This window comes from Amphiura filiformis, chromosome 18, assembly GCF_039555335.1.
Source record: "Amphiura filiformis chromosome 18, Afil_fr2py, whole genome shotgun sequence".
Taxonomy (NCBI): domain Eukaryota; kingdom Metazoa; phylum Echinodermata; class Ophiuroidea; order Amphilepidida; family Amphiuridae; genus Amphiura; species Amphiura filiformis.
In genome coordinates, this window is record NC_092645.1 from 53,853,147 (window position 1) to 53,879,981 (window position 26,835).

At 35.3% G+C, this 26,835-nt stretch overlaps 1 protein-coding gene across 1 annotated transcript; it reads right to left on the reverse strand.

Moving 5' to 3' along the window:
* Positions 1-1,180: 1,180 nt before the first annotated feature.
* Positions 1,181-26,494, reverse strand: LOC140139513 (transcription factor 23-like). The gene is made up of 2 exons (XM_072161240.1): positions 25,797-26,494; positions 1,181-1,436 (listed from the first exon to the last, which is right to left on the reverse strand). Exons 1-2 carry the CDS (start codon positions 26,271-26,273, stop codon positions 1,371-1,373), a joined length of 543 nt encoding a protein of 180 aa, XP_072017341.1. The 5' UTR covers positions 26,274-26,494; the 3' UTR covers positions 1,181-1,370.
* Positions 26,495-26,835: the final 341 nt, after the last annotated feature.

Here is a 26,835-nt window from a genome sequence, read left to right on the forward strand (position 1 = left end):
AATTTTTTTTTAAGTAGATGCACTATCTAATCCTGCACATTATGACACCACATTGAATCCAATGTGACTTCAAGAAGCAAAGTTACAAGCATTTGATTAGACGAAGGTCCAGTTTTAAAAGTGACAAACTGGCCTATTCAAAACACCACAGACTAGACATCTGGTTTGAGAGTGGTGAATGGCTGATTTATACGTTTGGCTTTAATTTAAAACAAACGGAACAAAAGAAAACTTAAACAAAAGAACTGACAAATAAAATGAAAGTTATGAAAAGTACAGAGAAGCAAAAAATGAAATAAAAACTGCTTTAAATAACGCTTCATTGAATAAACTGTGTTGTCTCTTTGTTTTGCTTGTTGGAATCTTTTTGCGTCTTGTATAGGCCAGTTTGTCACTTTTAAAACCGGACCTTCGTCTATTCAATTGTTTGTAACTTTACTTCTTGAGGTCACAATGCATTCAATGTGGTGTCATAATGTGCAGGATTAGATAGTGCATCTATTAAAAAAACAAATTTTACAATTATTTTTCCAAATGTAAGGATACCTTTTTGGCGCAGTATACGTTATAAATGGTGTCTTGGCAGCATATTTAAGACATGTCTTAACGCAAGACATATCTTGGCAATTAATAGACCCGTCTTCAACAACAGAAACAATGAAAACACAATATAAAACACAAAGACATGTCCTACGGCAAGTTTTTTTCTCATGACTGGCTTCACAGAGACGTATACCCGGTACATATTCTGTGCACTTGGACACTTCTTACACTACAATCTTCAGTCTTCATTTTAAATCACCAAATTGTATTCGCCCGGATTATATACCTGTATAGGAAATTTTGGTATTCACTATTCCTTGAAAAGTAAGAAAAAACTTACTGTTTGATGAACATGTTTATTTTTTTTTCTTCCGAAATCATAGTTAACATAATCATATAGCGAGACTAATAAATATTGGGCTTAAAGCATCCAATTTTATCATTATTATGTTTTGGATCCAATATTTTCACACACTTGGATCCATCAAAACATAATATTGTTAAATATTGTGTCAAATACGATTTTTGAAAAAAATAAACGTGTTTAACATAACATTGTTAAAATAAACGTGATTTATAAAGTTCATAATCCGCATCTCACGTGTCAAAATTCGACTTTTCCAAAGTCGCACTCTCATTGTTTTTGTCTCATTGTTGTTCGATTCTTCGATTTAATATAAATTCAAAGTTCCATCATTATTTCCTTTGCTTCCAATTCAAAATTCCATCATTATATCCGATGCGTTTCACGCCTGTGTTATTACGGGGTAAATTACGGGATCAGCTGCGCAGTGTGTGAGGCTCATAGTTTCACAGGAACCCACCGGTCACGAACTGCTGTTGACGGCGCATTCCAAAGCTCCGGCGTATAGGCGTGATCTCATTGGCCACTTCTGTATAGAATAAGAAAAAAATGAAAACAAAACGAAATTAGTGGTATCTAAATCACAATTGTATAAATTTTCATTATAAATTTGCATAATTATAAGGAATTAGTTTCTGGATATTTATATCTGTTAATTTCCAAAATATTTTGCGCCATTTCATTAAGGGCTGGGGTATGAACGTTTGGACAGTATTTATTTTGGGACATCAGAGCACATCAGACATATCGAATTGCATTCTGAATACGAAGAATGTCATTCTGATATCAAATAATTTTGATTTTTTGAAATTCGCAATTTAATACACATTTTATGGCAAATCATTAAAATTGATATTTTTGATATTTAACAGTACTTGAAGTAAACTTTATAAATCTGATGATTTATACTTAAAGTGTATGTAGGTGGGATGAAAAGCCGACGATCAATTGAAAATTTTGACCTTTCGTATTGAAGATATGGATTTTTTCCCCAAAACACCAACAAAAATTAGGTCTTTTTGGGAAAAAATCCATATCTTCAATATGAAAGGTCAAATTTTCAATTGACCGTCGGCTTTTCCTCCCTGCTACATACACTTTAAGAATATATCATTAGATTTATATAATTTACTTCGAGGACTGTTATATATCAAAATTTGAAAAATATCAAATTTTTATAATTTGTCATAAAATTTGTATTATATTGTGATTTTCAAAAATGAAAATTATTTGATATCAGAAAGACATGCTTCGTATTCAGAATGCAATTCGATAGGTCCGAGGTGCTCTCATGTCCCACAAAAAATACTGTCGAAACGCAATAAACGCTCATTTTAGATCCCTTAATGCACTTGTTTAAAAGTTTTTGTAAAGAACAATCTATAAATTGTGTTTTAAGGAGTTGTGAAGCCTGACAGACAAATGTATGCTCTTAAAAGGCAGAACACATATTAACAATACCTTTTATTTGCCCATTTATTACTTTACTATTTTTAATTAATTTTAAAATAATGTTAAGATATACACATTATGAAGTCAATATGACAGCTATACATTTAAAACACATGTGACGCAAAGAGCAATGACCCACAGTGTGTGGGTCAATGGCTTAGGGAAAATGACATTATAGGGTGGTACTCTTTGGAAAACCCTGTATTTGAATTTTTAAAAGTTCTAAAAATGTCTAAAAAGTTCTATAAAGTCAATTTCTAATTTTTAAAATATTCTTTATTACATATACTATAGACTGTTAATATTACCACAATTAAAATGTCTTATTACAAAAAGGTTGGAAGTGTTTGAGAAACATACTGAGTATTCTTCCTCTTGTTCATGTTTTAGCATTGTTGTTGCTAACAATGTTGATTATGTTACTGTTATTTTATTGATATTTTGTTCACTGTTATCTTGGTTATATAAATTTATGTTTTGTTTCTACTCTGATACGTATAAGTCACGATAATGTTTAATTAAGCAAAATAAGGAAGAGTGAGTAAATGGATGAATGGAATGACTGACTGACAGACTGTCTGACTGACTGACTGACTGACTGTCTGACTGACTGTCTGACTGACTGACTGACTGACTGACTGACTGACTGACTGACTGTCTGACTGTCTGACTGACTGACTGACTGACTGACTGACTGACTGTCTGACTGACTGACTGACTGACTGACTGACTGACTGACTGACTGTCTGACTGACTGACTGACTGACTGACTGACTGTCTGACTGACTGTCTGACTGACTGACTGACTGACTGACTGACTGACTGTCTGACTGTCTGACTGACTGACTGACTGACTGACTGACTGTCTGACTGACTGACTGACTGACTGACTGACTGACTGTCTGACTGACTGACTGACTGACTGACTGACTGACTGACTGACAGACTGTCTGACTGACTGACTGACTGACTGACTGACTGACTGTCTGACTGACTGACTGACTGACTGACTGACTGTCTGACTGACTGACTGACTGACTGTCTGACTGACTGACTGACTGACTGACTGACTGACTGTCTGACTGACTGACTGACTTGACCGACCGACCGACCGACCGACCGACCGACCGACCGACCGACCGACCGACCGACCGACCGACCGACCGACCGAATGAATGAATGAATGAATGAAAGCTAGTGAATAAGCGGCGAACGAAAGAAATGGCTATTCCACTTTAAAAGTCTTGATTTCTAACAGTCACGACTGGACAAAAAAGAAATCCGAACTAATCTATCATGTCTATAGGGGATGTGCATCTATTTTCTGGAATAGCCCAATCAACGAATATATAAATGTACAGTATAATGGCCTTAAAACTTTCGCTTTCAAGATATAGACCGGGGATATAGAATTATTTCAAGCATTTAGATCACCCTGAACATTTTATTTCAAAGTTAGCAGCTTGGATGGCATCCATTACGTCGATAATTGCAACGGAAAGTACGACGAAAACAGTGCAGCAATTGAAACATGTCGGACCTACTACGGCGCTATTCACTTTAAGGTGCGAAAACTAACACTATTAAAGCTGTCTACAAAACCGTTTTGATCCAGTTCTAAACTGAACTATTCAGTAACGAATTGAGTTCACATTTACACGGTATAACGTGTATTGCGCGAAATGCGCATCAAGTCTATTATACGCCAAACCGCGTCTTTGCATATTCGGATTGAATCCCATCGTCGCGCACATCTACGCATTTATAATTCGTCGTATGGCCCCGATTCCGGCACTCTGTGTATCCGCGGGTACTCATGCTCGTCGGCGAACTTTGAAAACACCCCCTTTTGAATATCATTTCGCGAACTTTTCAGGATAAAAACACCCCTATTTTTAGTTAGCGATTTCGCATCGTATAATTATGTGATCTATTGTAATGTGTGCCAAAACGGAATAATGAAACTTGGATCGTTAAGGGCTGGGGTATGAACGTTTGGACAGTATTTATTTTGGGACATTAGAGCACATCAGACATATCGAATTGCATTCTGAATACGAAGAATGTCATTCTGATATCAAATAATTTTGATTTTTGAAATTCACAATTTAATACATATTTTATGGCAAATCATTAAAATTGATATTTTTGATATTTAACAGTACTTGAAGTAAACTTTATAAATCTGATGATTTATACTTAAAGTGTATGTAGGTGGGATGAAAAGCCGACGATCAATTGAAAATTTTGACCTTTCGTATTGAAGATATGGATTTTTTTCCCAAAACACCAAAAAAAAAAGTAGATATTCAATACGAAAGGTCAAAATTTTCAATTGACCGTCGGCTTTTCCTCCCTGCTACATACACTTTAAGAATATATCATTAGATTTATATAATTTACTTCGAGGACTGTTATATGTCAAAATTTGAAAAATATCAAATTTTTATAATTTGTCATAAAATTTGTATTATATTGTGATTTTCAAAAATGAAAATTATTTGATATCAGAAAGACATGCTTCGTATTCAGAATGCAATTCGATAGGTCTGAGGTGCTCTCATGTCCCACAAAAAATACTGTCGAAACGCAATAAACGCTCATTTTAGATCCCTTAATGAACTGAATAATAAAACTACAAAGTTGATACATGTGATTGGTGAATAAAGAGCACCTTTTTTTCAATTTCGCGAACAAGTGTGCGAAAAAATTACCCTTTTTTATTGTATTTCGCGAGTCGCGTTTCTTTATCTGCAAATATCCCTAATTTCGCGAAATTTCCGACGAACATGAGTACCCGCGGATATACCGGGTATGGCCCGGATCAATCAGGATTCCAAGCGTCATGAGCAAGTTGTCAATGGGCGATATTAGCTAAAAGCTTTTAAAGCTAATGAACTTATTTTGATTATAGGGCATGGGCCCAGTTTGAGACTAATATGGCGGCCACATGCCGACTAGACAGTAAGTGAATGACCCCTATCCTTTAACAGGAGGATTCAAACTAGAATTTAAATTTATAATGATATACCGTAAACGTTCGCCTAATGGCGCACATGAGCTCCTTTGCCTTGGAGTAAATTTCAGGTACAAATAGAGACCTCCCTCCTCTGAAAATCCCAACAAGAATTAAGGGTACGTGCCCTTATTTGCTGGTGGGATTGTTATGGGAGGGCACTTTTAGTTTGTGCCTAAAATTCCAGTCATGTTAAGGCAGCCCATAGCGCCATTAGGCGAACGTTTACGGTATGAACCAATATGTATGAGAAAAATAATCGCAGGCGTTTTCTTCGATATAAAGCAAGAATTGTAAGCCTAATACCGTAAAAATTCGTATATAAGCATATGTGCCTTTGATGAGTTTCTTCTTATTTTGATGAGAAAATCCGATTCATTTTGAAGGGAATTCTGCCCCCACCGAATAGTCATACTTGTCAAATTTGAATAGATTCTATTCATTTGTAAGGATTTAGTTTGAGTGTATGATTAACAGGAATCATGAACATGATGAAATTGTGGCTGATGACGTTCTAAAAGGGTACAATATCCGGAACTTGAATCAATACAAAATGGAGTACTGTACGTACGTTTTCATTCCTTCAATTGCAAGATCCGCTTAAACGGCTCTTTTCAGAGCAACCATATCTGTTTATGTTACACCTATAGTGCCCAGTTATATTCTTCAACGCCATCAGCAAGAAAATAGATATGTCCTGTAATTCGTCCAGAACTGTCAGTATCAAAATATTCACAAAATGAAACTTTATTTTGCCGTGATAGAGACAGAATTATGATTGGTAACTTAAAAAATCTATTTCTGTCGAATATCATGAATATACGAGCCAATATTCTAGATGACATAAACAACACCATAATGGATGTGTTATGAAGTAGGTCTTGCGTTTCTTGAGGTCAAAATATAGAGCATTTTAGACTACTTGTCATGCTTTTTGACTTCAACAAAATAATTTCATGCTTTTGTTTTGATAATAACGCTCGATTTATAAAATAAACAAATGACTGCCTTATGGGAATTGACAGAGCGTATCAGGCACGCGTCATCAATATAATGAATGACAAAAATGTAACTTCGCACCTATATAGAACAATCCCTGAACTTTTTACTCTCATTATTGTAACTTGGAGCAAACTCATAATTGTTATAATTGTGTATAAAAGTATAATTTTGTGCTAAAAGAATAATTAAGATGTTATGTACATATTTTTTTCTGAAGCCATTTTTCAGCATTTTAGTGTATCGATGTTAGCATCCAAATGGTCGCCGTTCTGTCAGGCCTATTACGAAATGTCCTGCCCCATTTCAGACTTAGGCCTACTCCCTTGCCATGTACATCTGGTGCATCTTCATTTTGACCACAAGTTTAGAGTATGTACCCGAGGCATTAAAAGCTCATTCAGTGAGTGTACACTCTTATTTCGCCAATTAAAAAGTCTTAAACAATCTTAATCAATCTTAAACTCGTGTTAGTTACGTGGTCCTCTCGTCGAAATATTGGTTAAGGGCCCTTAATTTTCTTGTTGTTTAAGGCTCAAATCAATAGTTGGTTAAAACTTTTAACCAATAAATGCATATAGCACTTTAACCAGCTTCAAGTTTAAGTGCTTAACCAACTAGGTTGTTTAAGGTCTTTTAATCAATATTTGCTTAATAACTCTAAACAGATAATGATTTATATGTTCTATTTTATCTAAGGATTGTTTAAGAAATACAACTGCTTAATCAATGGTTGTATTGGATTTAATTATGATTGGGACTTTCTTTCTTTTTTTTTTTTAAAAATTTTATACTGAAACATAATTCATGATAGATTTGAAGTCATCAGATCTTGGTCAAACTAGAGATTCGTTCAAAAATACAATTTCATGCATAAAGTTTTTTTTTTTATCAGTTCAACCCGCTATGTATCCGGGCAATGTATCCGAGTAAAAAAATTAAAATCTAGTAAGCCTTTCTCTCTCGCATGCATTACGATACAATGCTAAAATACAATACATCAACGCTAATAAATTCACACACTCGATACGGTATCCAGCATACCGATACTTCAATGCATCTCGTCTACATTGTAAGCTATTGTGCGTCATGCCCAAAACTGAACATCGCGGTACACACATTTGGTGATATACATGTACCGTGCACGTAGAACAGTACAGTACAGTATCGCTAGAATGTCAATCCCAATGACGTTGTTAAATCTAGCAAATGAACGCATCAATATCCATATTTTTATATGTCTCAACGATGTCTATATGCATAACTTATCAAACGAATCTCGAGTTTGGTGCAACCTGATTGACTCAAACCTACCTATTTGAACGAAGTTTCAGAAGACCATAAGCAGCACGACCATCATTCACTCGTGGCCGCCATTTGCTTTTGTCATTTTAAACAATAATTGGTTAAAATTCCGTGGCGCGAGATGTATCGTTAAACAGGTAAAGTACAATTCCACTAAACATTACACAGTTTAACGCCTTTTAACGTAACAAAAAATAATCACCTTTATACGCTCGAGTTTAACAGTCTTTTAACATACGTTAAACTTTGCAGATTAAGCGCAAAATCACGCCTTTGAACATTAATCTTAAACTTTTCTTCTTATACTTGGCGACTGTTAACTGCCGGAACAAGAGTGTATAAGCATATGGGTTACAGAACTTCGTCATGCAGCATTGTGATATTTGAGATGCTATTGTGGATAATGGTCCCCGGTCTGTTCTCGCTTTATTAAACCATACATATTTAGCGAGACACGTATAATTCTTTTGGGGATGACAGGTTATTTTAAATTTTAAAGTCCTCTTTTAAGGGGTATTTACACCCCTCGATAAATTTGTGTCTATTTTTGCATTTTTCTCAAAAACTAATAACACAGTGGTAACAAAAGTTATGTATATTATAGGCGGAAGGAATCCAATTACTACACTGGAATTTCAGTGACCCAAGACAAGCGGTTCGTTATTTATGATAAGAAATAAGGTACCGCTAGGATGTACCTCATATACTGAACCGCTTGTCTTGAGTCACTGAAATTTCAGTGTAGTAATTAGATTACTTGCCCCAATAATATACATAACTTTTGTTACCAGTGTATTTGTATTTTTTGAGAAAAATGCAAAAATAGTCACAAATTTACCACAGGGGTGTAGTACCCCCTTAAACATATATAAGCAATGTTCCTGATGATAGAATTTGGATGATTCTTCACAAATATCGCCCATTACTGTCTAATTAGATTTGAATTGATTTTTGGTTTTACTAAGACCGATTTCTGTAGATTTTGCAATCCACTGAAGTATTACTTTAAAATCAGATGCCATTCCACCCCGTTCACACCATACCATGGGTATGAGCTCAAATGATTGCATATCCAAAAATCGCAGATGAAAAATTGACCCCAAGTTTACTGGAGTATGAGTTTTTGTACCCGAGACATTGTGGATAATGGTCTCTTCTCGCTTTATTAAACCATAAATTTTTAATAGGACATCGAGACACGTTGTGAGCGTCATAAATAGTCAACAATATCATAAGCTGATGACAAAAGCTGTCTTCATGTATAAAATTGAACATACAACGTGACCAAACTACATTAAAATTGTATCGAGTTGATTGTAAATCACTTGTTTTAAAACATTGAACTCGCCCTATATTCATGTTATTTTGTTTTCTGCGTGTTTCGTCGTCCTGCTTCAACAAAGGGTAAGAAGTGAGAAATTGATGCTAATTATTCACAATGCTAGGACTACTCATCTTTAGTGAGCCACAACCACAGCTCCAGCCTATACCGTAAAAACTCGATAGTTAGCATACTATGCTTAATATCAAGCGCTTTTGAAACATGCAAACATGAAGACCCCCATCCACAAAAGTGTAAAGGGTTTTGAGCAAATCATCGATACACATAGTTACATACGAACATGTAAACCTGCAAATTTGTGTCTCAACCCCAATAGCTCTGTTAGACTTTGGTATAATTTCATGTTTTCAAAAGCGCTCGATAGTAAGCACATATGCTAACTATCGAGTTTTTACGGTATTGTTATAATGTTCTTCACTCGGAGATATTAAATATAGTAAATTTCCCATATAGTTGGACATGTAGCATTTATTCCATTACATTTAGTCTATTGGAAAAGTATGTCATCAACGCCTCTATCAGCGTCAGGTCTGACATGGCGACCCCAATGTCCACTACTACCAGTAAATTGCCATGCATACTTACAAATCTAATTCAACCAGAAAGGTGAAGAGTTCCGTGATATTTTGTTGACAGTGTTATGATTTTATTTATATTTACCAAAAACGGAAAAGGACATATTGTATCTGGTGTCCGTATTTTGAAAGAAATCCAAACCGGAATGAATATCACGATGTTACTTAATTTTTAGCATGCCAGGATTTTGTCAAATACCAATAGGTAGTGGCTGCGAAACAAGAGGTTCTCAACCCGGGCTCCCATACTTCACGATACGTGTATCATCTAAACCTTAAGATATTTAGGCCCTTTAGGCAGGTGGCAAAGTGGATGCATGGCACTATATAGCTCGTGTATAACGAGCCAAAGTCTACTTGATCCGTTATATCTTGTGACGTCAATGTTACATCATTGGTACGGTGCAACCACTCCGCCACTTCTCTTAAGGTCGTAAAGTGAGGAGCACATTCCCTTTAAGTGTAATGTTTCAAGAAAGAACTGGAATTTAACCATTTAACCAAGTAACTTACATTCCGCATGCAATGCGATTCCAGTTTTCAAATTTTCAGAACAAAAGCCCTGGTGTGCGGTATCAAGAATAAATCCAATTAATAAGTTGTATTTTGATTTGAAAATTCTATTTTATCATCGGTTATGCAATTACAATAGAAACCACAATAGTTCAAATAAGGTTGTTTTGAGTTATTCTATTATTAGCACTTTCATTTTTGATAATAAAATACAAATTGGATAATAACATTATTGAATTTGCGTACGTAAGTACAGTCAATGGCCGCTTTTATTTCAGACCACATGCCGTACAAACCTAAATAACCATCGCAGTGTTGATTTAGTAGAACGAATGAAATTCTGCAAATTTTGTTACCGTGCATTTTCAGAATATTCTATCGCTTGAATTCGCTTCCTTTCATTTTTTTAATCAATATATTACACTTTTCATATACTGAAAGTATTTTCCCTTATTGGTCTTCAAAAAGTCTTCAAAAAGACTTTTTTGGTCTTTTATTGGTCTTCAAAAAGTCTTTCGATAAATTTTGCGATATTTAAAATCCTCTTTGCATAATCGTGGACTCCAGCCAAGATACTAGTAATTTTAATGGTTGAGTGTGGCGTGCCAAGAACGGGAAAATTATGAAGACAAGCGGGGGATATTTGCAGTCCATTAGCGCAAAAAGCTGGCTAAACATACCATTAGGTGACGCTCTAATCTGGAAAAATACATCTTATCTAACCCTAACACTGAACCCTGATTTTTGATGTCGGAAGTCAAAGAAGATCCGAAAAAGTCAAGAAGAAGAAGAATTTTTGACTTGGCACCCCCGGGATTCGAACCTTTGCGATTTGGTAGTTCACAGCATCTTGCGAATGGTAGTGAGCTTTGGCAAAAATTGCATTGATCATTTCATAGCGAGTGTGAAGAATTCAAATATCACAGATACACTTTTGTAGGCCCTGCGGTTCTTGAGTTATATTGTAAAGAGGGCTGAAACAACAACACTTTTGTAAAACGATAAACTCATTAATAACAATAAATCAAGCAATTTTTCAAAGTATATGATTTGTAGAATGAACTTTTGCAAAATATCAAAGTGATATTTTTCAATAATATATTGATTTAGATAATGAAAATCGATTTTTTTTTTTTTTTCGACCAACAATACCTCGTCTACCCTTAATGCACTTGAATATTGATTATAGGAAGAGATTCAACACCCCAAATTTCTTCTCTGTAAATGTTGGCACATGTGTGTGATGTTGAAACTTAAGTACGATAATTCTGGTCAAGTTTATCGCTTGCACTACCGCAAAACCTCGTCTACAAAGCCTAATTTGTATGAAATAAGCGTGAATACACCAATACAATAGATTGGTCTTACAATAATACTTGTTTGCATATGCTTGGATCTGTAATTAATTTGCTCAAACTCCATAATGGCGCCTGGATTCATTTAGCTTTTATCAGAAGCACTTTATATGCCTGTAGACGAGGTTTTACGGTATCTCACTTTCATGTACGAGTTAACCTAATTTTAACGAAATTCACTTTTTATTCTTTTATATTAAAACATTTTTACAAGTTTTGATATCTGAAAAGATAAAGATCTTTAGTGAAGGGCGATATATATTCCAGATTTGAACCCATGCGTATAGAGTTATGAAGTGGTTATACTACACCATGATTACAAGCACTTACAAGCGCAATCCCCAACCGTCAAAGGGGTTCATTCACCGATACAACAACACTGTAGGTAGCCACGATAAAGGTTAAAAGGGCACCAACGAAGTCGTTTCGATTTCGCAGCTTTGGTGCGAAGTGGGCGCCGTCCGTAACGCGGCGACGTCGTCGGCAATTACGGGGCGAACGATCGCTGTGAACGACAGACTGACATTTGTAGAACTTTTTACTAGGGTTTGTTGACCTGTCGTAAGAGTCGAGCGTTGTTGTATGTATGGTCGCCAGGTGCAAGTAACATACCCGGATCGTAATCGCGGTATATTTGATATGATACAATACGATCGCAAACATGCGCATCTGTCCACGACACAGTTCTCAAACTACATGGTTGTTCAGTGGAGGTCAATGAACGATGCCATAGGAAATGAGACACCTTTGGCCCAATTTCCGTAATTGTACTATATTTTTAATAACGTATAAATATCGAATTTAGGCTTAGCATTTCTCCTCATTTATATGTCTGTAGAAATCACAGTTTCTTCATTTTTACAATTACTGTCCAAAACATCCGCATCGTGTGTTTACTGATTTTAGTCTACAATCTTGGAAATAAGTCTTGGAACACTTTTTAAAAACTGACATCCCTGCAGTCTTCAGCAGTTTTCCAAAGTGTTCCAACATTGCTTGATGGGGAGAGGGGAAGGGTAAATCATTGTAGTAGATGTCATGTTTGTTCAAAACCAAAATACACGTCATTCCCATGATCATTGCAAATTCTGCATGGAATTACGACAACGTGTACCAAGTGTTCCAAGTATTTTTGTCCAAGAATGTAGTGTACAATATTCCATCATCAATGGGAACTGCGCAACTATAAGTTAGGATATGTTTTTGCGTTCTTGCTGTTGCACACGTTGTAAACGGAAAGAGTGAAATTTTAAAATTATCAAGTTCGAATTTATGGTTATCACTCAGATCACTTGCCAACCACTTAAAATGCGTGCAAAAATTATAGAGATGCATGTATATAATTCACATCGTGCGAAAATAACGTTACAACAGTCAAACACCGCGAACCGAAAATATGCTTGCATAACACACTGTAAAAACAGGCTCAAACGTACAGGGAAATGTGGACATTATTCTGTTGCTTATTCATTGTCTAAATCAATATACTAAGTATTATTGAAAAATAACACTTTAATGTTTTGCAAATGTTAATTCTACAAATCTTATACTTTGAAAACTTGCTTGATTTATTGTTAATGTAAGTTTTACTAAAGTGTTGTTGATTCAGCATTCTTTACAACATAACTCAAGAAGCACAGGACCTACAAAAGTATATCTGTGATATTTGAATTCTTCCACATGCTCGCTATGAAATGATCGATGCAATTTTTGCCAAAGCTCACTACCATTCGCAAGATGCTGTGAGCTACCAAATCGCAACAGTTTAAAATAGTTGCTAACCTTAAATCGGCCTATAGCTATAAGCTAAGAAAGTCATAGTCGTTGTCTTTATAGGCTTTCGATTTTAGAAGTTATTTGCAAAACGCTTTTTCAAGTTTATCTGGACGTCAAGAGTTACTATCTCTGATTTGTTCTCAATCCATTTCCGTAAACAGATTATGACAAATTCTAACACTATTCATCAATTACACATTAACCAAAATTATCCATGAATTCAAAAAACATCTCATCGTTAAAAACTCTCCTCCTAAACCACACCAATGTAACTAATTCTTTTCCGCGGTACATAACACCCATGCTCCAACGCAGCTGCACCAGATTCAGCTCCCCTGAAACATCCCGGCTAAATTGACTACATAATTCGCTCAGTATGAGACGAGACGTTGACCCGAAGTACGTAATAGACCCAGCTGATATTTCCTGGCATGGATTGAGGTCGATGCCTCCTCTTGATCATCAGCATATGTTGGCTTATAAAGCTGAATTTATACTCCATCTCTGAGCGACAAGCGATTGGTATTTGACCAATAAGGTAGCGCGCTTTTCCCAACGCAACAAAAGGTGATTCACCTCATTAGCTAAAACCCAATCGTTCAGCGATGTAGTATAAATTCAGCTTAATAACGCAATCACTGTGAGCCATGATCTCAATCCCAATGCATAGCTCAATGACCCCCATTGAACAAGCGCACTCAAATTTTGACCTCAAGTTATGGAACATAAATTTTTGTATCCAGAACATCCAAAAGTCATTCTTTGAGTGTGGAAGTATATTGGGGTAAAGGAACTGTGTCGTAGAGATTGACATGTTTGAGATCCTAGTGAATGCCCTAGTTTCCTGTACTCCCTAATGAACTTATATCGGACTTTGTCTTCTTTTGATTCGCTTTGGGTTTTGGCTTTTCGCCAGCCCATTCGGGGCTGGTACCTGTTTCAGGTTTGGGGTCAGTTTACTCAAGAGATTATATTTTAGTGGTATTGGAATGATTTTTTTTTTTTTTTTTTTCCTTCAATCCTCTTCAAAATATTTTCATTCGATTTGTTAGGAAAACTAAGTATGTTTTGCCGTTTCAACGAACGAAAACGAGTGAGTATTACCAAAGTTATGTTTGAACTAATTAATTATGACTTTAAAAGTTTAAAGGCCTAAATGTAACAATAATAGTTAATATATATAGCATCATATGGTCAGCAGAAGAAAATCTGACATCACCTATGATGTCATATCAGTGTCCTTGACCGGGGGTCCTTACTCCTTGACCACTGAACAGCGTGATATCATGTTGATAACAGATCTATAGAATCAAAATCTTCATCATATCCTCGGATCATATCACAGATTCTCAACAATCTGTGATCATATGGACCATATTGATGTGAAAGTAGTTATCTATCATATCCTGTGTCGTTTTATGGATAAAAATGACTCAAAATGTTATTGATGAAATGGTTGCTATCATAAACATCAGTTTTGTCTTTTCAACGGGAAAAATCCGATGCAAAATAAAGTTTTTAGGGCCTAGCTATAATATGGGCATAATTTATGCATATAGTATTGAACAATGTACCCCATTTGACATGCACTTATACTAGATAAATAAATTGTCTTACTTTATTAATTTAATAACTTCTTTATTATAAATAAAATGACACATAACTATTTGATTCATAAAATTACATTCAACAAAATGATTGAAGAGAAAACACACAAGGCACTAGGCAGACTGTTATAGAATGGAGTATGTAAGATGCCATGTCCATAGCTTCGCAGGAGTTTCCGACTAGCAATCAACATGATCAGCACATTCAGAAAAACACAGTTTAAGAGTGAAGATTGTAGTGAGTAACCAGTCCTTTATAAATGTGCTGGCCACTATCTATTATAATATAGTAGGCTTAAACTATACATTGCGAATTAATTAAGTTATTTTAAAATAAAATGTACATGTAAGTTAACTCAAACCGGCAGTGTATATATCGAAAGCAGTGAAATCGGACATTCCTAAGCGAAGATATTGAGTTCGTAAGTTCTGGTATTACAAAATTGGAAATTGAGATATCGTGGGTAAAAAGCTGAAAAGACAAAAAAAAAACAAACGACAACAACAACAACAACAACAAAACAAACAGACCAGAACAATTTGGAGTACATGTAATGAATTAAAAGAGTTGACATGAGATTAGGAATTAATGTTTTCTGCTGTTTCAGTGTGCATGTTCTCATCGTTGATGGTTTGGTGGACTGTCATGTAGATGTAAGCGTGATCCTAAAAATGCCTTTCACATTGACCAAAACTAATTACAAGACCTCTTCTACATTGAGGCTGGCTTTCCCTTTAAAGGGAATTTTTATTAGTGTGTATTTTTTGCGAGAAATCTCTTGATTCGTTGTTGTTGTTTGTTTGTTTTGTGTTTCTCATTTTTTTTTATCGCGAGAAAACGTAACGGCACTTTAGCACTTCTAAGCACATTGCGCAAAAGTAACGTCCTGCATGGCTATTTACTGTCCTTTGCTTCTATCATAAAATACATAGTGATCAGGAAAATGCTTTGTATTAGTAAACTTCAAGGGACTGAGTATGTCAAGAACAAAAAGAACAATTGAGGCAACCAGCTTTGTTCAACGATTTCTCCGACATGCATGTCCTTTCAAAATGTGGAACTTCGTCACAACGTCTAACAATGCACGAATTCACATCTTATTTTAGTTTTACACAAACGCAAGAATTATTTATATAATAATTATGGTACTCATTGATTGGTCTTAACTGGCAAATGTTACTGTTTGTAAAGACCGCTTTAGAAAAACTTAGTATGGAGAACTTCAATAAAAACGTTTAAACGTTATTAGCTGAATTTGTTACATATTTTTGAAATATATAGGGGAAGCTTATATCGAGGTACCAGATTGAAATTTTCAATAAATATGATAGTACCCACGGAGAGTGTGAACGGGTGCCATTATAAATACATAACAAAATAAAATGTTTATCCTTCCACACCTGAATCGCGAATTATGAATATGACTGAAATAAGTCATTACTTCATCAAATACATTTGAGTATCGAAGTTGAAAACCGCGGCTCTATAACTAGTTCAACAATTTCTTGCATACGTGCGGATATGCAATCTTTTGACATGAAATATTGATACATGTTCTATGTTTAGGAGCGGGTAAATGGGTTTTACAAATTAAATTTAAGCAGTTGTAATAATCATGTTCTTGATATTGAAGGGAATGTAATGTTGTTACAGTGTTGCCAATTTGAAACACGTGAAACACAGGTGAAATCTATAGCGGAATCTATCAGTAAATTGAACGGAATCTTCACATGCCATGTCCTATTTATTTGTTGCCATTTTATGTCACTTCGTTTTTTACCAATCTAGAGGCACGTGGCTCGGTTCAAATATTTCGTATTGCGTGAATGTTGGGCTGTATCCTTTATGTGTAAGCACACACCAAACTAGGCTATTGTTAACTCTCTTCACACGGGTGAAGACTGCAGACGACATGTTTCAAAATTATTTTAAAGATTCAAAAATTTCAGAAATGTAAATTTTCATGACCATATTTGGAATCGGCATGAAAAAAGCATTAAAATTAGTACAAACAAGCCTAGTATTGGTTTAGTAGTTCATAAGATAGCTCTTGATATTTTGGGAAAATATTTCAAAACTTCAACTTTTTCCGTTGAAGCGAATGGCTAGCACGCAGAGCATTTTAAGACTTCATTTAGGGATTAGACAGCCTTATTTCATAAGTTGTATAACCCTTGAATTGATATGCTAAATAGTATACTATGCCTATATATAGATACGTCATCGTCGATGTGCAGATCGCGTATCGCACATGTTGAACTAAATAGTAATGTGCTCATTGACACATGTGACGTAATTTTCGTTTCATTGGCAGAGGCTTTCGGGATATACTTAAATGGCCACTTTTAGGTTCAAATTTGAAATCTATACAAACTTACAAAGATGAACTTCATAAACACAATAACATACTAATTAATACAATATTCAAATCAGAAAGATGCCTAGGGATTACTATTCCTTCAAGTTTTACTTTCAAATGTAGAAAACACAATTAATATTGTGAGATCAAGTAATGACTTATTCATTAGAGAATGAATTTGGAGAAAACCTGATAATTACAAACACTCGCTGAGCAGCAAGACCTTCCTCTAAGCTTTTAATCCGATAAGCTGATTATCTATTTGTTTTCATGAATTGGAAGACATTCTTTGATGTATTACTGAGCTCAATCATCTGAAATTACTGGAGCGTGAGCCACCCAGGCTGGTGGCTCAGCATAGTATTTTATTAACAGAAGGTTTTCTCCAAATTCGTTTCCTAATGTTCAGTCATATTTCGCGATTTAGGTGTGGAATAAAGCAAAATATTCTAGTTATATCATGATATACAATGTAGTTGTTCATGCTTCACGCATATTAAACCCTATGCAAGCCTAAATGGTCCGTATTCTGAAGCCATTTTGGTTCACTTCGGGCCGTATAGCCGCCACACTAATGATCTACATGACAGGCAAAGGCGCGAGGAAACTCATTAGAGGTCCCGCTAGAATTGAAATATTTCCGCTTCTTTAACATGACTTCAAAACTTCTCCCATGTTGTGAAATTATCATCTTATTTATAGCAATTATTGTACAAGATGAATGAAAATACTTTTGAAACGCGCGTTACTAGGTCAAAGTTGTGTGGAATTTTGAGGTGATTGACTGCAAGGGGTTAACTTAGCGTGATTATTGGTTATTGGTTAACATTGGTTATTATGTTGTAAGAAAATGTTTTGTATTTTTTGCTGCGGATGTTCTTTTCCCCCCAAGGCAACTGGTAACTCTTCTTTATATTCTTCTACTCCTCTTCCATCATTCCCCTCCTTTTCTTGTCTTTTCCTTAGTTATTTATCTTCACTATTTTTATGCGTCTTCTTTGTCTCCTCTACTTCATCTTCTCTTTTGCCTTCGTTTTCTTCTTCTTCGTCGGCTTCTTCCTTTGTCTTCGTCTTCAAAATTCTTTTTCAAATTTTTCTTCAAATTCTTCTTCAAATTCCATTCCAATTCCCATTCAAATTCTTCTTCAACGTCGCCTTCAAAGTCTTCTTTTTCTATTGTATGGACACTTTTCTTTGAAATAAAGAAAAATATCATCATCATCATCATTATTATTATTATTACATCATTGATTATTAAGGTTTGACATTATTTTAAAGTGTTGCGAGTTGGTAGTTCACAGCATTTTGCGAATGGTCATGATGGTAGTCAGCTTTGACAAAAATCGCATTGCTCATTTCATAGCAAGTGTGTAGAAGATTCAAATATCACAGATATACTTTTGCAGGTCCTGTGGTTCTTTAGTTATGTTGTAGGAGGGCTGAAACACCTACAACACTTACATAAACGTACATAACTCATTAGCAACGATAAATCAAGCAAGGTTTGAAAGTAAATGGTTTGTAAAATGAACTTTTACAAAACATCAAAGTCTTATTTTTCAATAATATATTGATTATTTACATAATGAAAATCGATATTTTTTGGCTGCTTCGACCAACAGTACCTTGTCTATCCTTAATGCAATGATGCTAAATACTTATCATATATTCATGATAATATGATGAAGACAAATGCAAATTCTCTCAAGATTCTTCTTGAAATATGGAATATAATTATGTAGGGCTTACGACAGATGTTCAGCTCACGAGGATCTCCATATTTAAGGTCACAGGGGAAACAAAGTTTACCAACACACCTGCGACCTTCAACTGAACTTTGAACTTGATTTCTTACCCAAATACGTCCATGTTTGATTAAACTTAACCCCAAGGCATAATGTTGTTATATTTGTTTTCTATTCTATACGGGTTTGTTTTGTTTTAAAACTTGATATGAATCATTAAAACAATAGACGCCCTGAAGCTGATTGCGTTATGTGCGCACCTGCATAATAGGCTACAGGGTTATTGGACCTAAGGCGTGACCGAAAAACACAGGCAACGGCAGACTAAAGGCACTGGATGGACTCAGCATTTTAGATTCATTGGCTTGTTTATAGTGCTTCCAGTGGATGTAGCCATGGTAACTAAGCGTTGGATTGCCCTGGTAGGTATGATTATTGCATGGGTATGGGCGTGGGTGTGGACAGTTAGTCGTGTGAGGGGTGTATGAGGTATTCGTTTGTAGGTGTGGGACTGTGGGTAGGGGTGTGTGCGTTTGTATGATATGGGGTCCATTTCACTACTTGTAACCCTTCGTAACTCAAGTAACCGTTCGTAAAGTATACGAATACCAATACTAGACGTAACTTTACGAAGGGTTCCTGTAGTAAATCCCCATTACTCGTGCGTAAGTAAATTTAGTGAAATGGAACTTACGATTCGTCGTAAGTTACGAATCGTAAGTTACGAACGATTTCGAGACTTACGAAGCTTCGTAAAGTGAAAAGGACCCATGGCCTAACTTTTATGCTTAAACATAAAACATGAGTCACACATCATAACTTCGTGATCTTTTGGCCCAACAAAGTAAATCACAATAAATCCATGACGGACCCACGTGGGTACCTATCATAGAGCGCATTTATCTTAAACATTGCAAATGCAGGTACCATAAGCTTATGCTCAATTTTTTTCGTTTGGAGTCTAAAAGGATTTGACCTGATTTGAACCCGAGGATTTGAAAGTCCTGATTTCAATATTATTATAAATTATACAACATTTTACATACTACAAATCTGACGTCATAAAGTCACGACCTTTTGACCTCTACAAAACATCAAAATATAGCCTCATGGACTCACGTGGGTTCCTATAGAGAACGCTTTACGGGTTCACCCGAGGCACCAAAACATATAGGTAGCTTCCTTAAACATTGCAAATGCAAGTTACGATCAAAGTGTTGCAGAGTAGGTCGTTTGGAGGCTTAAAGGATTGCCCATAGGCTTCAACATAGAAGTGTCTTAAGTTTTGAGATATTTTCTCAAAATATCAAAGCTATCCTAAGAACCACTGATACTAGTCATAAACATATAGTCATGATATTTACATTTCTGATTTTTTTTTGTGTGTGTAATTTTGCAGTCAACACCTGCGTAGAGAGAGTTAATAATCTGACTTAAATTTGCAAAATATCGTAACTTCAATTACACAACATACCTCAAGTCTGACATCATAAATTCACGACCTTTTGGACTCTATAAAATAAACATCATAATGTAGCATCATAACGGACCCACGTGGGTACCTACAGAGAACCTACACCAGAGGCACCAAAACTTAGAGCTGGGGAGTCGCAGAGATGTCACCAATAAAGATTAGTTCGTCGGGAGGATAAAGGGATTCCCCAAACAATCTGACCAGTTTTGAAAGTCTATTGTGACTTATTGTCGAATTATATATAATGTTGTAACATAGAGGGTTACTCTACAATTCTATAAACATATAAGCTTACAGGAACCGCGGGCTTGTGGGGCCTCAGCTCCCTAAATAATGTTAGTCTTGGGGCTCAGCACCCCCCCCCCCCAAATAATTCCACATAAAGTAAAAAAATATGACCAGATACCGGGAAAATTGGTGTTTTTGCCTACATTTCGCAAAATTTCTACGCTAGTGATAAAGAGTAGTAATTCCAGTAGCTCTGTAAAGTTATCAATGGCATTTATTGAACGGCGTTAATTTTGTCGTTAACCTATCATGGTCTTCAGTTTACGTAGCTAGTACGAGACAAGATACAACTCTTTCCAGTTACTCTAATTTGAAGCCCCTTTTGTTTAAACAGAACTGTCTTTTACATTAAGGAACATGTATAGATTATGCCCGATCCAAATATTGAAAATAATGAAGGCATTAAGCTAATCACGTGCTAATCTGTTCACTCAATCTTCTCAAAACTATAAAGTATAAGAGTTGTTGCTGTTGTGTTGGGGTTTTTTTTTTGGGGGGGGGGGTAAATATTGCAAGAACGCTTTCTGGTGTGCATTAAACATGTTGAACCTGATGTTAGTTTAAACCTTTACTCCAGCTCGCACACACTTGAGTCAATATTACGATACCTTCCAGCAATATTACTACCCTCCATAGCGTTGATAAGGATCTACTTTGTTTTAGGCAAATTGCTACTTAACCAACTCTGAAGGTGGTCAAAGCCATCTGAATGTCAAGTACATGTGGTGGTCAATGCTACAAAACTTACAACTTGTTGCCTACTACTTTAGAGAAAAGAATTAGAGGAAGGATAAGAAGGAAGAAGAGGAATAGGAGGAGTGGAAAGAAGGAGTGGAAGAAAATAAAGATGAACATGAGAAGAGGAAGAGAAAAAAGAGGAGAAGGAGGGATGAAGATGGAAGAGCAGGAGGTAGAGCAAGATGGAGAAAAAGAAGAGACTATAAAGAAAGAACAAGAAGAAAAAGAAAAAAGTGAAAAAATGAAGAGACGAATAAGAATACAAGGAAGAGGAAAACAGAAAGACAAGGGAAAAAAATAACATGGAAGAACAGTCTAACTAAAAAGAATAGACAGTGAAGAAGGAGAAGAAAAACAACAACAACAATAACAACAACAAGACAGGGGAAGACAAGATCAAGGTGCATATGACGATGAGATGGAGAAAAGAAGTTGAATCTTGGCTTTATTATATAATCTTGGTTTTATTCTATTATAATTATGCAATCTCCGAAGTGGTTTTAAATTTTATCCTGATCATTGTCCTGATAAAGAAGAAGTAGAAGAATGAAGACCAAGAAGAAGGAGGACAACGAAGAACTAGAATGAGAACAAGAACAAATGCAGAATGAGAAGAAGAACTTACTTACAATAACCATTTAATATAAATATTAACGTTTTTCAATTCTTCAGATTATTACCCTCAAATCCACCTATGAACGAGAAGGAAAGAAAACCGGACCAAAGAAGAGTGTTGCCTCAGGTACATGAAGAAACCTTGATCCGTCACATTGCGGTCAATGCCCAATTAGTACTCCTATGGACAACTCTTTTGAGTTCTCTCTTTGACGTATTGTTATACGTGACTTCACAATTAGAAGTTTGCAAATGAGATATATGAAACAGTATACAGGGGGTATAGTGCTAACCAGCTACTGTTTGGCAATGTTATTCTTCGCCTTTGGAATAATTTTTGTTAATAGAGTATGATTTAAACTGATAAATAAATTGGTTTTAAGTTTCATTTTTTAAGAAATGCAAGTCTTGAACACCAAAAGCGAATGTGATGGCAAAGGTAAACAGTAAACATTTGAAGGCAACCAAATTTGATATGCTGAAAATAAGGATGATTTATTTACATGAATTTGCTCTGTTATTTTATTGTAGCAATCTACTGACAGAATCTCAAAAATATGAAAATAATAATAAAGTCAATTTTAAGATTAACTTTGCTGAAAAATGTACAAATTGGTTTGAAATTTTGATTTTAGATTTATATTAGCACGTCAAAATCACAGAAGATTTCATATGACATTTACAGATAATTGTTATTTTCTGATTCAGAATATGAAGCGAAATTATAACATAAATGAAAACGTTGGTGGTTAAATTATTAGGTTTCTTAAATGCTACGACATTCTGAAAGAAGTTCTTTTAATATTGTAGATACATTATCCGGATGAATTAAGTTAATTCTACTTTCAAGTTTTAATTCAATTTAAGTAACGATAAGTATTTTTTTAAATTATATTTATTTGCTATGTAAGTGTTGAAGACAACATCATTTTTAATATGACATTTTGTCTTTGGTTTCATAACGACTTCTTTATACGAGAATCAACACTTCTGAGAGAATTCAATGAAGTCAAAAGCTTAAGCACGACCGAGATCGCCTAAAACTTGAAACAATACAAATCCAGGCCCCACAGGACAACACACAACAGGGATTCTAGACTTTAATTCTTAAGGCAGTTTTTAATGAGGATGAAATGTACAAATGAATAAAAAAAACCTCAGGTCTGCAAGAAGTTATAAAGTAACATGTTATATGCCGACTGACAATGGTATCAGTTTAAAGAATTTGAAGAAATTGCATAAATGAATCACACGGGAATTTTATAAGTATCAAATCATGGACTGTAATATTTGGAAAATTCATCGTACATGTATTTATAACGCTGCTTCATCACGCAAGTGATTTGGATATTTTTGATATGTTTTTTGTATCAAGGAAACTATTTGTATTGTGTTTTTCTTTCATTTGTTTGTTTGTTTGTTTGTCTGTAGGTTTTTGTGGTTGTTATTTTATTTTTTGGTGGTTATCGTCATGTTCATGGAAACGAACCTCCGATTACGGATGGTATACCAACATAAGGATTGACATGTATGCTTTAAAGCCTTAATGTACGATTTCCGTTAGATCATGTTATAGTAATAATAGTATTTAATAGTATTATTCTTTATTCAAAATGTGAAAATAATGATATTAGTAACAACTGCAGAGAATGGTTGCTGTCCATTTAAAGCTGAAATAACAAGTGAAAGAAATCCCACTGGTTATTTTGGCCATTTAGTATGCGGGGACATAAAGTCATAATAAAAGAATTATGACTTTATGTCGAACTTTGCTCTGATAACCTACAAAGACAACAAATGGCCGATTCCGTTAAGTGCAAGTTGGGACATGTGTAAACATTACAAATATGCCAAAAAAAAGAGGTTTGAAAAAAGAAATTAACCAGTTTGATATTATAAAATCATACATTATATGGCTTTAAAAGTGTTGGTGTAGACCAGGCCCGTACGCAGGAATTTTTTTTTTGGGGGGGTGCTGATTTTGAAAAAGTGGACTTTTTCCAATGGGGGGTGCGATTTTGTGAAAAGTGGACTTTTCCCCAAAACTTGGACCTTTTGTGACCAATAAACCGTAAAAAACCTGAAATTTTTTGCTCCCTACGCTCGCAAATTCTTTAATTTTGGGACTTTTTGTATACTTTTGCCAATTTGGGGAGGTGCGGTCGCACTTCCGCACCCTGCGTACGGGCCTGGTGTAGACAGAGAGTGCTTTAGGAGTCATGGTAGAATTTAAAGCGATTCTAAAGGCTGAAAATGTGTTCACCTTTACAAATGTCAGAAATCGTTGGACCGTGAGCACGAACAAGTGCTGTTTTCACTAAGCCCTGACAGGTGAATCGATTTTCATTATCTGAATCAATATATTATTGAAAAATAACACTTTGGTGTTTTACAAAAGTTCATTCTACAAATCATATACTTTGAAAACTTGCTTAATTTATTGTTGTTAATGAGCTATGTACGTTTTACAAAAGTGTTGTTGTTTCAGCCCTCTTTATAACATAACTCAAGAACCACAAGTCCTACAAAAGTATATCATGTATATCTGTGATATTTGAATTCTTCTACACGCTCGCTATGAATTGAGCAATGCAATTTTTGCTAAAGCTCACTACCATTCGCAAGATGCTGCGACTGTGAACTACTTTGTTTTTGCTGCTTCGACCAACAATACATCATATACCCTTAAGCTTAAATTTTCAAGTATAGAATGTATAATGTATTATAGCTTAAACAATGTTGTTAAATTGGACATCTAGCCATTCCCCATGTTTTGCCAAACTTACGTTCGTTTCAATAGATGAATATAAAACTGTTTTTCCAGACATTTCGCAAAAATAACTCATAAACTCCGTATTTCATGTCACTCCATTCATTGTCTAATATTTTAGTACAAGTGTTGATACTTTATTTCTTAAAGTATTAATAACGCATATCACATAAATCCTTCATGAAAATACTTGCAATACTCATAAAAGCGTATAGGAAACCATTATGATCGCATGGATGCTAGAGAAGGTAGTGGTGATGGTGGTGACAGTTATGGGATAGATAATAAATGAGGTGCGAATGGTATTTATTGTGATGAAATGTTGACGACGTTTATAATGTAATGTTATAGAATAATGGTATTCTTGTGTACAAATATCGTATATTACGATCTGATTCAAATTGGTAATAATGAAATTAATGTATATTCAAAAATATGGAGAAAATTACAATAAGAAAATAGACATGTAAAAAGTTCATAACTTTTACAATTAGTGTACACATGACTTATAGGTTATAGGTGTTGAACAAGTTAGTAATGGTAATAACTTAATACAAAAATATGTTATAGGCCCTATACATGTTTTCAACTTTATTTACCAATAACTTTTTTTTGTTGGATGCCCGTTATCATTTTGCCAAATGTTATTATCCTAAACAAGTACGCAAAACAAATTTGTGGGGCCTAGAGGAAATCAAAATCCGATGGTTCGCGCTTCTTACTCTGGTGCGTTTGTTTAGTTTTTGGTTAAACTCTACTGGAGATTTCTATATACATTCGGATTGAGTATAATCCGCACCTTTTTTTACTATAGGGTTTAGTGTTTAAGGTTAAGGTTAAATTTTAGAGATTAATGTTATGATTTATGGTGTAGGTTATAAGTATAAAGAGTAACGGTTAATGTCGAGGGTCGCTATCCATTTTAAATGATAAATATGGCAAAAATCACGATTTCTTACCTTCACTGGGTGGAGATACCCATTGGCCTTCAACCGATGCTGATGCTGATCAATCTGTGTAACTTCTCCATTTGGACCCGCTTCCTCCGCTCCATCTAAACTCTTCATCAAATGAGCAATATATGTAGTAGCCAATACAAGTACATCTAGCTTTGAAAGTTTAGTATCTGGTGGTACCGATGGCAGAGACTTCTGAAGATCAAGAAAGGCGTCTCTGAGTGTCTTGACACGGGACCGTTCCCGGGCAGCATTGCAGTGAACATTTGGGTCGTTTGGATCTATGGGTATGGTATTTGAACACGGTCTTCCGCGGCCTCTTTTGATTTTCACTTCACCGTCTTTGCCTTCGATAGTTTTGGCGGGATCGGCTTTCTTCCTCCCTCTGCGTGCTGTTTTTGGTCCGGTTTTCTTTCCTTCTCGTTCTAATACTGGATCTTTGGGCGTATTCTCGCTGTCTGGTTTACACGTTTTCGTCATGATGAAAAGTTAGGCCAAGAAAAACCTATTTTGTGGTCGTTTTTATCAATGATAGAGTCAAGTTATGAATTATGCGCACTGGTGATGTAATTTATGTCCAAGTGCTCACCAGATGTACCACACCCCTTAAGAAGCATAAAAATTCAAATTTGCACCTTTGTCTAAGCAGACGATAATATAGTGTCACCTCTGAGATTCTGGTATCTGTAAATGGCCTGAATAGCAAGCACATCTAGTTAAGTAGGCTATACTACTCCAGTGTACTCCTATAACATCAGACCAGGTGAATTCGACACCGTGGAAGCTATGAGTCACGTGGATTCGAACAGTTGGAAGCCGTGTAACTTTTCTCTCAAGCTAAGTTGGCATTCTACAATGTTTTATCATCGTTAAGTGTGAAGTCGGTATAAGAGACTGTTGTCTGTATGAAATTGGTATTTCTGTGTAGTGTCGTCTGCGTGTGAAATTGGGCGTGGTTAGTTATTTTTAAATGTCATATATGTTGCTATTTTCTATCTGTTAGTCAACATAGAGAATTGTGGAAGAGACCTTTGGAAGAAAT

Coding starts and splice junctions, on each gene's coding strand:
- LOC140139513 (XM_072161240.1), bottom strand. CDS start 26,273: ATGACGAAAACGTGTAAACCAGACAGCGAGAATACGCCCAAAGATCCA. Junction 1,437..25,796: donor GGTATCTCCACCCAGTGAAG/GTAAGAAATCGT, acceptor TATTCTATACAG/AAGTGGCCAATGAGATCACG.